We start from the raw sequence: 12500 nt of genomic DNA on the forward strand, positions 1-12500 counted from the left end.
GAAATAATGGCAAAGTGGAACGCACTTGTTCCGATTGGTGGAGGTAAGAGGGCAAAATTAGTATGATTTTGCGTTTGTGTGCCGTAAAGGTGACAGTATTTCTTTAGTTTCGCATTTTGCCCAACATAACTCTTCGCAATTAACCAGGAATTTGCAAACTTTGTCGAGGTGATCACCTTGTTGCTATCCGAATTGACCAGCCCAGTAATGTCTTATTCGTTGAGGATCATGGCGAGCCATCTGCAGATGCAGATTATGAGGATGTGTCTGAAACAGTGATCTCAACAGAACCGCATGCGTCTGATGAAACTAGAAGGCTACCCAAGGTATGTTTTACAATTGTGACAATACTGAACCACTAGATTTAAAAAGTTAACACTGAGCAAACTAAATTCAAATAGTTGTGAACTGTACTTTACAAGAAGAGAAGAGAGTAATTTTTTGTTATATCTTGTGCTTGACGTTTGGAAGGGTGTGGCAATCAATGGGAAATGTGGTAAAATTTATAGCCAAAATTTATCTCGCAGAAAAAAATGCCGGAAATAACAGCTAAAAAGATTACCATTGAGCCACCATTTTAAGCAGATCGTCCGCCTACAATTCAACTCTCTTCTTGACTGAGCATTTGGAATGGACGTTCTGCACATTTCTCGTTTTCCTTCCACTTAGACGGTTAGAGATGATTAAGTATTATAGATATAATATCAGAAATATTAGAGATATAATAAAACTTTGTCAGAGGTGTCAAACGACGGTATGGGGTGTTGAAGAATTATTTGCCAGTTGCCGTCCGCTTTAGTTGTCTTTGTGGACATCATGCAAGGTTTTTTTTATTACCCATAAAACAATGGAGAGTCTTCCTTGCTGCCTTTAATTTTCTCGAGCCTCATTTCCCAAGATTTTCTTTCATGACATTGAACCTAACTGCCAGTCTTGGTACACAATGCACAAGTGATGTGCCAATCAATGGGTTTACGGCTGTAGAAACAATGACTTCTTTTGTCCATGATTTCAATATCAAAATAATTATGTTTTTAATTGAGCGACGCCTTAAGCGATACAATACTAAAATCACTGGAGCATGGTTTAATAGCTCCTTATCCAATAAAAATTCAAGAATCCCATCGGCTAAATGCGTTTGTATCAGTTAACCATTTGAAGGTGAATGTGTTTTTTATTACATTTTTAGGCCAGAACGTATGTCCATTTGTTTGAGGAATGCGATCAAAACTGGTTTGCGGTGGCTTCAATCATAGAGCATACACTCACAACCGTAAAAGAGGGAAACCCATCCATTCAAGAAGCACTCTTGCACAGTGACAATGCTGGATGTTACCATTGTGCTTGTCTCATCCTCTCACTTTCAAGCCTTGTAGACTGTGCAGGCATTAGGATCGCCAGATATGATTTTAGTGATCCACAGGCTGGAAAGGACGTCTGTGACAGAAGAATCGCCATGGTTAAAAGCCATATGAGGCGTTACATCAATGAAGGGCATGACATCACAAGCGCCAGTGATGTCAAGGTTGCTATCGATTCCTATGGTGGTGTCAAAGGGTGCCAGGCAGCAGTGGTGAAGGTGCAGGAGTACAGTCTCACCATGAAAAAGCATACAATGCTCCCAACAATTTTAGTTTTGAGTCCGCAGGTCTGTGTGTGTGGAAGGCTTACAATGTAGGCCCCGGTAAATTGTTTTCACCAGTACAGGTGAAAGGGCTTGGGCCGCTTCAGGGACCAACTGACTTGTGCATTCTGCAGCCCTTCAGCATTCCAGGTGAGGAAACCGGTGCTTTCAGGTCAACAACGAGGAGAGCTGTGCTCCAACAAGTGCATCCTAGCACGTCACAGTTGCGGGTTGTCGAAGAAGAGCCACCAGCTGGTGAAGCCACGAAAGTGTATTTCTCCTGCCCCGAGGATGGATGTACAACAACTTACCAGTCTTATGGTAATCTACAAAAACACCTAGATGCAGGAAAGCATCTTCTTCGCCTTGAGATAGAAACCACTTATGACACCATTAAGAAAAAATGGGCTGACACATGCGCAGAGGTCTCACGTAGTTACCTACGGAAAGAAACAGGATCAAGTTCTGAAGATGCTGTTGACCATCCAGTTTGTAAGATCCCCCAAGGATGGGCGCTGTAAACATGGAGGTGAACAATCCGCTTCACTGACAAAGTGAAAAGACATCTGAAGAGTATCTTCCTGGAAGGCAAAAAGACAGGGAGAAAAGCCAGTGCTGCAGATGTGTGTAGCAAGATGAGAACTCAGTGCGACGAGAGCGGAAGGAAGATGTTCGCCAAGGAAGAGTGGCTGGTGGCCGATTAAATAGCTCGGTATTTCAGCAGACTATCTGTGCTGTATAGGAGTGGCCGACGGGCTCTAGAACAAGTAAACCGTGACTCAACCAAAGACGAAGAGGAGGACTATGTCGCTGAGGCAGAAGAGATCACCAAGAGGCTTGAAATACAGGGACAGCTGGAACTGTGATCATACAATATACTCCAACCACACTAATGCTGTGCAGTCAAAGCTGCAGTTCACAGATTGTACCATTCTTTTCCGCGGCCAGTTCAAAAGTTCCAGTTAGGCTATCACTGGGATAGTATAAATATCGTGGCCAGCTTATTTGCCAAAAACAGCCGTTGGTTTTACAATAAATTATTCTAAACACGTTTTTCTTAGTTTTGAGCTCAGTGCTCTCATCTGAGTGGCCTCACTGTAGATCATTCACTGTTAACAGGATAAGTAGCGTATCTCCCTAAATGCTAAACGATCATATTTAGCATTTACAGGAGATGCACTACTTATCCTCCTCAAATTCACTGAGTTATCTGTAGAAAAGCAAAAACGCTTGCCTTGTTTAAAACACAGTGTTTTCCAACACTACCTTGAAGGTACTCTAGAATTGAACATTTCGAAAAAGTTTTAGTGCCGTAGCGTGTTTCGATTTGAAAATACTGCATCATTTGAACTTTCAAATTTTCACCTTGCGTGACACCAAGACAGTGGCTGTCAGGTTGAAAAAAACCCAAAACCCTTCCTTAGAAGTTTGAACAATTTAAGGGTTTCTAGTATGTTCTAGTATGTATAGATTCTGTTGATGCGTATTTATTCCAATTCATGAAAAAAAAAGAAGGCGTTTTCATGGCAAAGTGAATTCCAATATTGTACTTGTTGATTTTCGGCGGGTATATTTGTGTAAAATATTGGTACACAAGGATAAAAAGCCATTTAAAGTCGCGTGTAATGCTTCGGCCAATAACTAAAAAATGATGTACCACACAGACTTTAACGTTCATAGCATTTCACTTTCTTAGCCTTTTTGTTGAACGGTTCAGAAATTAGTTTTTGTTGCGTGACATTCATAACTACCACTGACCAACAAACACCTTGTGCTCGCATTTACCTGTACTCTTGAAGTGCTTACTTGTGCAAGATTGCAATAGCATTCATTAATCATTTCTGTTTAGCTCGGGAATCTATTCGCCAAGGCAATTATAATTTCAGCACCAAATGCGACAAAGGACTGATGTTTATTCTTTGGCGGAGAGCGAGGTAGAGAGTGGATTACATGTCACTACACAGTACCAAATTTAAACCGCAGTGTTTATGACTACAGTATGTGGCCCTTGGTCCACGAGAAAAAGGGGTAATCTTAAATATCTTACCTGAATCAAAAGGCCACAATATGAAATTTTCCCTGAAGATAGAGTTTTCGTTTCTTGCGCTAAAAGAAAATCGGTGTTACCCTCCACAAAAAAAGGCGGTTTTTATCTACTTTAATTCGTGCAAACTAATCCAAAACATCAACACATTTTCTCTCTCTCTTTGCACACGCAATTCTTTCATCCCATAATAGTCTGCATCGGGCTTGGCCCAGTCTCTTGCGTCCTACTCATTACACACTCCCCGTCCAACTGAAATGTCCTCCCGACATTTACATGAGTGACGCTAACTTACTAACAATAACAACTGCGGTACAAAAAGTCTAATTCTGTTTTGCCCTAGTTGCCGCTGTTGAGATACTGAGCTGTCCTAGACAGTGTTCACTTTCAAAACCTTTTGTAGGCCATTTGTCTGAGCTGTACATGGTGCACGATTCCTACAATTTATGCATCCTTTTAGAAATTAGTTCAGTTCCCTTGTCTCGACAATGAAATCCTCCTAGTCTAGGCCGTCATGACCAATTCCTACTAGTGCAATGCGAGTGTTAACCCACGGTGGGCTATCAGCAAGGTGCGCCTAATACTGGCTTATCCATTCAGGCTGTGGTATTACATTCGGTAACTGCGACTGGTACAGTGGGTACCATTGGATTTGTGGGTTACAACTGGGTAATAGCCATCTGGCCAAGACGGGTGGCGACATCACCTGTGGGGCTTGGATTGTGTCTTCCACGGGATTGAGACGCTGATATTCCGGTATTCCCAATTGATTGTAAGTGAACGTCAGGGGTGGTCTTCTGTCTCTCCTTGGCTGTGTGCTATCCTCTGGGTGTTCCTCAGTGTCTGAGTCTTTACTTTCCGGAGCGGCGTTTCCTGTTTCGGGTAGGCTGGCATATTCTGCTGCATGTGGGCCAGCGTCTACACTCGGTTCAGCCTGGGTCTCGGCGAAGGCATCTGACATGTCCTCAGAAGCCACAAGATCACGCTGTTCCTCTATGTCGATAGGTGGAATGTCCATTTCAGCTACAGGGCCAGGGTCATGGACGGCAGGAGGGTACGGAATGGGTATACCATATTCATCGTCTGAACTTTCTCCGTTGTTGCTGGTGTGGGGTGGTATGGTGAGAGTAGGCTTGGACGTTTTGTGAGCCACCCTGTTGTGGGTGGGCAGATCCAAGGGTAAGCCATCACAAGGGAGAAGCAAATTACGGTGTAAGACTCTCTGTTTGCCACGACCATGCTCAGGCTTTACTCGATAAACAGGGCTGTCAGCCATACGTTCTTCAACAACATGTATTTGCTGTTCCCAATAAGCACGGAGTTTCCAAGGTTCTCCTCTTTCTGATAGATTTCTCACGAGGACACAGTCACCAAGGTACAGAACGGTGCTTGAAGCTTTCTTGTCATAACAGGCTTTACTTCTGATGGATGATTTCACAATTTGTCTGGAGGCTAGGGCGTATGCTTCTTTCATATCTCTTTTCCACTTCACATAGTCCGGGTAATTGACCGGCTGCTCTTTGTTGCCCAGATCAAACATCAGGTCAACTGGCAAGCGAGGAGAACGTCCAAACATTAGTTGAAATGGAGAAAAACCAGTGGATTCATGCCTTGTGCAATTGTAAGCGTGGATGAGTTTGTTCAAGATGTCTTTCCAGTTGGTTTTCTTTTCCTCAGGTAAGGTTCTCAACATCAAGAGCAGGGTACGGTTCATCCACTCCACTTGGCTGTTACCTTGGGGGTGGTATGGGGTAGTCCGAGAACTAGCCTTTCCGCTCATACATTCAAGGTGGTGGAACAATTTGTTTTCGAACTCCCCACCGTGGTCGTGATGTAAACGTGCCGGGAAACCAAATCTGGGGATAAACTCATTGTGTATCTTCTCAGCAGCGGAACGGGCAGACCAAATCTGGGGATAAACTCATTGTGTATCTTCTCAGCAGCGGAACGGGCAGTCTTGTTGCGTGTCGCATAAGCTTGTGCATATCTAGTGAAATGATCAACAATCAGCAATACATATTCAAATCCACCCTTGCTCTTGTCCAGATGAAGAAAGTCAATAGATACAAGTTCAAAGGGTGCTGATGTCACTACATTGTGCAACGGTGCCTTGGTAGTCATGTTTGGTTTCTTCTGTTTGATACATCTGCACTTGCGCTTGACAAACTGTTCAATATCATCATACATATGAGGCCACTAAAATCGAGATCTCGCCAGATCAACTACTCGGTCCACTCCAAGGTGTCCCATCTCTACATGAAGTTCCTTTAGCACTAATGGTATGAACTCTTTTGGTAGAACTAATTGTAAGTTAGAGCTGGTTCGGCACCGCAGGATACCTTGACCGTCAATTTCCAATTTGTTCCATTCTCTCACTAGAGTGTTAACATCGCGGGGATCATGCTTCAGCTGGGTTCCATTTGGTCTGGCTCCATGAAACTTGTAGTGAATTACTCGGCTAATAACAGTGTCCTTATGCTGAACCTCCTTAATTTTCTGTGGGCTGAATAACTTCACGTTTAGATCCTCCGGTGTAATTTCAGGTGTTGTCGCATCACCAATCACGCTGTTATCCGTGGGGTTGAGCCCTTGGACTGTTCCCTGACCGCTTGAATAGTAGCCCCAAAAACGTCCTGAGATACTTCCTCGGTGCAGGTTCTCATGTGACTGTCCACGTCTAATGGCATCCTTTGACAAGACATTTGCATCAACATTCATTTTGCCAGGCCGATATTTAATGGTGAAGTTGTAGTCTGGTAATTCTTCCACCCATCTGTGGCCAGTAGCATCCAGTTTGGTTGACGACATAATGTACGTCAGCAGGTTGTTGTCAGTGAATACAACGAACGTTGGGGCATAGAAGAGGTAGTCCTTGAATTTGTCAGTGATTGCCCATTTCAGAGCGAGGAACTCTAGTTTCCCAGAGTGATAGTTGATAGTGATAGTTCCGCTCTGCTGGCGTGAGTGTTCTAGAGCCATATCTGACAACTCTCAGTTTGCCTCCCTGTTCCTGATACAAAACTACACCAAGGCCTTCGGATGAAGCGTCTGTATGTAGCACAAATGGCTGCTCGAAATCAGGGTAGACCAGTACTCCTGGTTGCATTAGTAGGTCAATGAGGAGATTTAATCGTTCCCGGTGTTCTTCAGTCCAGTTTATTTTTTGTTTTGATGACAGTTGTCCTCCTAAAGGTGTCTTTCTCCTAGTTTTGGTGGCCTGTGTACTTGTGTCTACAGCTGAAGACAACAGAGCATACAGTGGTTTCGCTAATCTGGAGAAATCCTTTTTGTACTGCTGGTAATAACTGATGAAGCTGAGGAGTTTGCGTAGGGCACCCACAGTCCTTGGCTTAGTTTCTTTGAGCGCCTTCACGGATGCTACATCGGTTGGATCCATTGTATAACCATCCGCTGTGACCACCTTTCCTAAATAACGAACTCTCAGCTTGAACAGATTACATTTCTTCGCTTTCAGTTTGATACCATGTTCCTACATACGTTTCAGCACCTGTCGCACGTCTTCTACATGTTCCATAAACGTCTTGCTGTAAACCAGGATATTGTCAAGATAGGGAATACATATCTCGTCCCGCAAGCCCTCCAAGCAGTTCTCCATATACCTCTGGTAAGTGGCTGGGGCATTTTTCAAAACAAATGGTATGCGGTTCCATTGGTACAACCCCCAGGGTGTGATGAATGCTGTTAAATGGTGGTGTTTGTCCGCTACGAATCCCTGATGATAGGCTTTCCCTTGGTCAAGGACTGAGAAATAAGTGTTACCACTAAGGCTATTGAGGATATCTTGAATGCGGGGGATGGGTTATCGATCATCCAGGGTTTTACTGTTCAGCTGATGATAGTAGACAAATAGTCTTAGGCTACCATCTTTCTTTCTTATGCAAACCACTGGTGACGAATATCGTGATTTCCATTTGCTTATCCAACCATGAGAGATCATGTCCTGCAGGTGCGTCTTCACCTCTCCATACAGGGGCTTTGGGATGGAGTTGTACGTCTTCTGCACTGGTTTGTCGTCCTTGAGGTCAATCTCCAACTCTAATTCCCTAGCACAGCCAGTATCATTGTCATCTACCGCAAAGGAGCTGCTCTCCTCTTTTAACATTGCTGTCACTATGCTCAGCTGCTCACACGACAAGTGGTTCAGGTCAACTGGTGGGACCCACTGCCCTTGCTCTTGTTCATGCTTCCCAGGCTCCCGGTTTCCACCAGTATCTTCCCCATCTGTAACGCTTTTAGCTGACTCTTCCTCCTTATGTTTGACCGGTAGTGGGGTAACAGACTGCATTAACTTTATCGTGCCCAGTTCGGTACGTTTATGTAAAGTTATTCCCCTCTGTGTTTGGTTATGTACTGGGACAAATATTCTACTTGATGACCTGGCTTGAATTCTGCTAAGGCACTCCCTCACTTCTAGCCCCTCAGGCCAAGTTTCTTCTTCTTTTGGTTCAAACACAACTGGTAAATCCTCCTCTAATGGTCCAAAATGCACTGGGCAATTAATCCTCACAGTCTCTCCTGGGGCCAAATATATGTCCTGCCTTCCAACCCTAATCACTCCCGTGCCAGCCTCTTGTTCCTTAGTCTGGAAGAAGTTAACGAGTGCTTGCGCCCTGTTTCCTAGTACTGACGGAAACGAATCACTCACTACTCGCGTAAGCACATTTGGGGTATCAGAATTGTCTTTTCTCTTTATCACCTCTTCAATGACATTGAACCCGATGATGGGATACTCTTGGTTATCCTGACTGCCTACGAGTATAGGAACTTTCAATGGTTCTGACTGTTCAACATCCCCAGCCAGCTGAAAGTCCACCTCAACCCAACCATCATATGAGATTTCTGTACGATTCGCAGCCTGAAGGTTCAGTTCCTCCCCCTCCAGTAATTCACTAACGTCTCTTTCTAGTTCACCGAGTAGGCGGATCTCTTTCCAGCGCTTTGACATAACACGGACCTGAGCACCAGTATCCCACAGGGCATCCACCTTTTATCCTTGTAGAACACAGCTTACCATACACCTTCTTCCCACCAACTTTGTTAGTTTTGTATGCTGTCGTGGAGTTAGATGGAAGGGGAATGACGTTTTCATTTGGTCGACACTTTCCCTAGACTGTCTAGATTCCACATCTCTAATTGCTTGGCAAAGTTTCTTATGTTCCCCCCAATACATTGTTTGACACACGTTTGAACAATAATGGCTGGCATGGCACTGTAAACACCGTAAGTATTGATTAGCCCATTCTTCCCACTTCCCACAGTTCACACATTGTTGGGACTGTCCCTGCGTCTCCTGGGCTGCTCCCTGTCCTGCGGGAGCGACCCCCGGCCGTTTTCCTGGAGGTTTTCTGACCTTTGAACCCATTGCTGGGGGCACTGATAGCTGAAGTGTCCATGCTCTCCACACTTGTGAGCGACTTGTTGCACAACGCCCTGTCTTGTGGGCTGTTCACGCCAAGTGCCAAGTTTTTGCCACCGTTCCATTTCATTGCTAACTGGCACATTCAACTTCTCAAACAGTTCTTCATCCGTCACTTTGGTATTTTGTAGGTAAGGTTTTACTTCCAATTTAATACTGTCACTCCGTAAACCAGTTAGCAATGAATGTAGGAACATGCACTGGACAAGCTTAGGGTCATATTTGAAATTAGAACCATCTTCTTGTGAGCTGAAGAGTACTTTATGCTTAAGATCGAGGAGGCGGACAAAAAATTCCTGTGGGGTTTCACCACCCTCTTGCGCCCCTGAGCTGAGAAGTTGGTACATTTCAGTCGCACCTTTCTCTTGGTAATGTGACCAGAGAATTTTGTGTAGCATGGCTTACCTTCAAGGTAGCTTCGCAATCGCAGCCCGGGATTAATCGCCCGAATAACCGCTTCCGTTACTTCCTTCTCCTGACAGCCACGATTCAGCCCAGCATTAATTTGGTGGGCCAGGCTGGTAAAGCTGAGTCGATCCTTATGACACGAATCTCCAGTCTGGCCTGATATTTTAAACTCTTTCTTGAATGATGGGATTGTTGTCGATCCTTTCAATGTGCTAACGCTTGCCTCGTGGAAACCTGGTTTCTGTTCTGTCTCTTTTTCACTCTTGATCTCTGCCGGTGGTTCCTTTTTGACCGCAATCGCATCCTTAAGTTTCTGTAGTTTTTCGACATTCAGTTTTTCAGCATCCAGATATTTTGTGATCCATTGAATCAGGTCAAGGCGGCCCGTCTCCTCCTTCAACTCTATTTGTAGTTCTGCACATAGCTCTCGAAGGCTCACTTCGTCCAAGGTGCAAATGGTGGCCCTTAGCTCAATCTGCGTTTCTTCCAGTTCCTCCGCCATTTTCTGTCACGTCGTGGTCACCAAATGTTACATTTCACAAAAAAGTCCGTTTTTATCTACTTTAATTCAAGCAAACTAATCCAAAACATCAACACATTTTCTCTTTCTCTCTTCACTCGCGCGATTCTCTCATCCCATAATAGTCTGTATCGGGCTTGGCCCAGTCTCTTGCGTCCTACTCGTTACATTGGCAAGGTTCCAAACTGAAATATTTTTCTTGTAATTCGAAAAAAGGTGAACGTAATCACGAGCCCTTCGTCTGTGAATCATGTAAGCAGCCCAAAAAAAATACCCGTGAATCCCGATAATTTCTGTACGAACATGAAAATATATAGATTCTTTATTATCCTTGATATATCGCAGCTACAGTCGTATTGTATGTCGTTGTGAGTATGAAATCTGCTTTTATTTTCCGTTGCGTGACAGTCTCCCAACACAAGCTCCATTATAAGACCATATTCGAGATATTCGAGACATAGAAAAGAAGGTAACCTGTTCATAAACATGTATAAAGAAGATTTGAAAAAATATTCAGTTAAAGCAAAGACAATTTTTTCATTTATCGAAGGTTTTCTCTGCTTTGTGAGATTTATGTTCTCTGGGGTCATAAGTAGTATTAGTCGTGGACCAAGGATCCTTATGCGAAAATTGTTGATATTTTTCAAGAGTTGATAAAACAAAAGTTTAAAACTCTGCAGAAAATTCGTTCCCAACTGCAGAAATTAGTTTATCTATAAATCTGTTCCGCAAAAAGTCATGTGTTCCCGTTGCCTTTTTACACAAGCCAAGTAAACATGACCATGTAAGTTATTGAGCCGCAAAAGTAGAGACTTTCTAGAAAGAGAAGTTAACACATGTCCTGTCAACAAACTTGAATTCCGCACATTCACCGATAGTAGGAAAGCCGAAATTTCGTCATGTGAAAGAAGAATAATAAATAAATCATCCGACACATTTGTTTTTTGGTCGTATTTTACTTAACGATGAAATATGACATCATGTTCGGAAAAGTCGCGGACCAAAGACTTTGCGGACCAGGGGGGGCGGCGGGTCTAATTTGCAGGTCGCAGGTTGCGAGTTGCAGGTCATTGTTTCACAAATACAGAAAGTATCCTAAACATTCTTAAAAGCTAACCTTAGGCCTAATTAGGCCTAAACAAAAGTTTTTAGGCATAAGGTTAGCTTTTATGAATGTTTAGGATACTTTCTGTATTGGTGAAACAATGACCTGCGACCTGCAAATTAGACCCGCCGGACCAGGGGCCACATACTGTATAGCTGTTCAGCATGCTTGGTTTTGAAAACAACCCAAACAAGATGTTAATGACCAGATAAATTCATTCAAGCAACTTTTTGATTAACAAATTAGTTTTGGCAGTTTTTCATTCGGTATTCATGTTGTGACAATGGATATTTTAAGCGTTATTGCAATTTCGTATGAGATATATTTCAGTTATCGTTGCCTTCAATTACCTTTATTTGCCGTAAGTAAAATAAATAGCCAACTTAAGTTTTGTTAACCTTAAAATTACGTTTAGGACTAATCCTATAAAGGGTTATTTTCTTTTATTTGTCAATCTCTTTCTGTTAGACATGGTTGCTGTTCGTGTTCTTTCAACGGCTGTTAAAAGAACAGATGCCAAAAATTTTATTCTTGCTCTTGTTAAAGCAAGGATGGATGTTACTCATAATATAAGTTGGTTTCCGAAAGAAGCTTGGACTTTTACTATATTTGGATCAAAAGATAGCCTAAATTTCATCTGAGGAAAATCTTTTGTGACATGGGTGGGTGTTGACATCTGATGATTGGCACCTGTCAATCTGAATAATTCGAAACTGCTTTTCTAAACTACTCAAGGACCAGTCTTTCTTCAGGGGAAATGATAATAAAATTGTATGTATTCTGTGGTCAGGAGGTATTTCTGCCTTTATGCTAATTTTGGTTAAATTTTTGGGATTTTGGCCCCAAAACAAAGGGGGGTGGTCTAAATACCTTGAGAAAGATCCCAAAGCAAGCCCACTCTGTCTTCCAGGATTTTCTGGTGTATCCTTCATTTTCATTGACATCAGTGTGATGGCTTGTATCACACCTGCCTGGTCAGTCCTATGAAGTCAGTCTTAAACTGAATTTAATGTCTGGAACTTGTCTTTTTATATAGAAGACCCAATTTTATTGGAAGCAAAACACAAACATTGGTGGTCTAGGCTCTAGTTTGTCTTTTCAGATGCTGCAGGTCGTGCGGAAAACTGGGCTCCTGGGAAAAGGAAAGACTTTTCCTGCAGTGACAGAACAGTAAGATAATATTTTTACACTGTAATCTCTGATTGGTTAGTTTTGCTGCTCTAATGAAGTAGTCATGCACAACAGGGATTAAGGTGTTGTCTTTCAGCAAAACACAAGCCATTACAGGTAAGTTGATGTAACATATCTCAAACCTTCTAGGGAAACAAAAGAGATTCATATTAATCGCAGCAAAAATACAAA

The 12500-nt window shown here is 43.0% G+C and overlaps 2 protein-coding genes across 8 annotated transcripts in view; one reads left to right on the forward strand and one right to left on the reverse strand.

The window, feature by feature from the left end:
- LOC138019971 (bifunctional polynucleotide phosphatase/kinase-like) overlaps positions 1-12500 on the forward strand; it is a 215248-nt gene that overhangs the window by 141679 nt on the left and 61069 nt on the right. For all 7 annotated transcript variants that reach the window (XR_011126282.1, XR_011126283.1, XM_068866957.1 and 4 more), the window contains one exon: positions 12241-12308. Coding sequence is in view for 5 of the 7 variants with exons in the window: in XM_068866957.1 (XP_068723058.1) it covers positions 12241-12308 (68 nt within the window). In the remaining 2 variants the exon portion in view is untranslated. The remainder of the gene's footprint in view (positions 1-12240; positions 12309-12500) is intronic.
- On the reverse strand, positions 3605-5479 carry LOC138021981 (uncharacterized). Its single transcript, XM_068869005.1, has one exon. It carries the CDS (start codon positions 5446-5448, stop codon positions 4246-4248), a length of 1203 nt encoding a protein of 400 aa, XP_068725106.1. The 5' UTR covers positions 5449-5479; the 3' UTR covers positions 3605-4245.

Source organism: Montipora capricornis, chromosome 10 (assembly GCF_036669925.1).
Source record: "Montipora capricornis isolate CH-2021 chromosome 10, ASM3666992v2, whole genome shotgun sequence".
In the NCBI taxonomy this organism is placed as follows: domain Eukaryota; kingdom Metazoa; phylum Cnidaria; class Anthozoa; order Scleractinia; family Acroporidae; genus Montipora; species Montipora capricornis.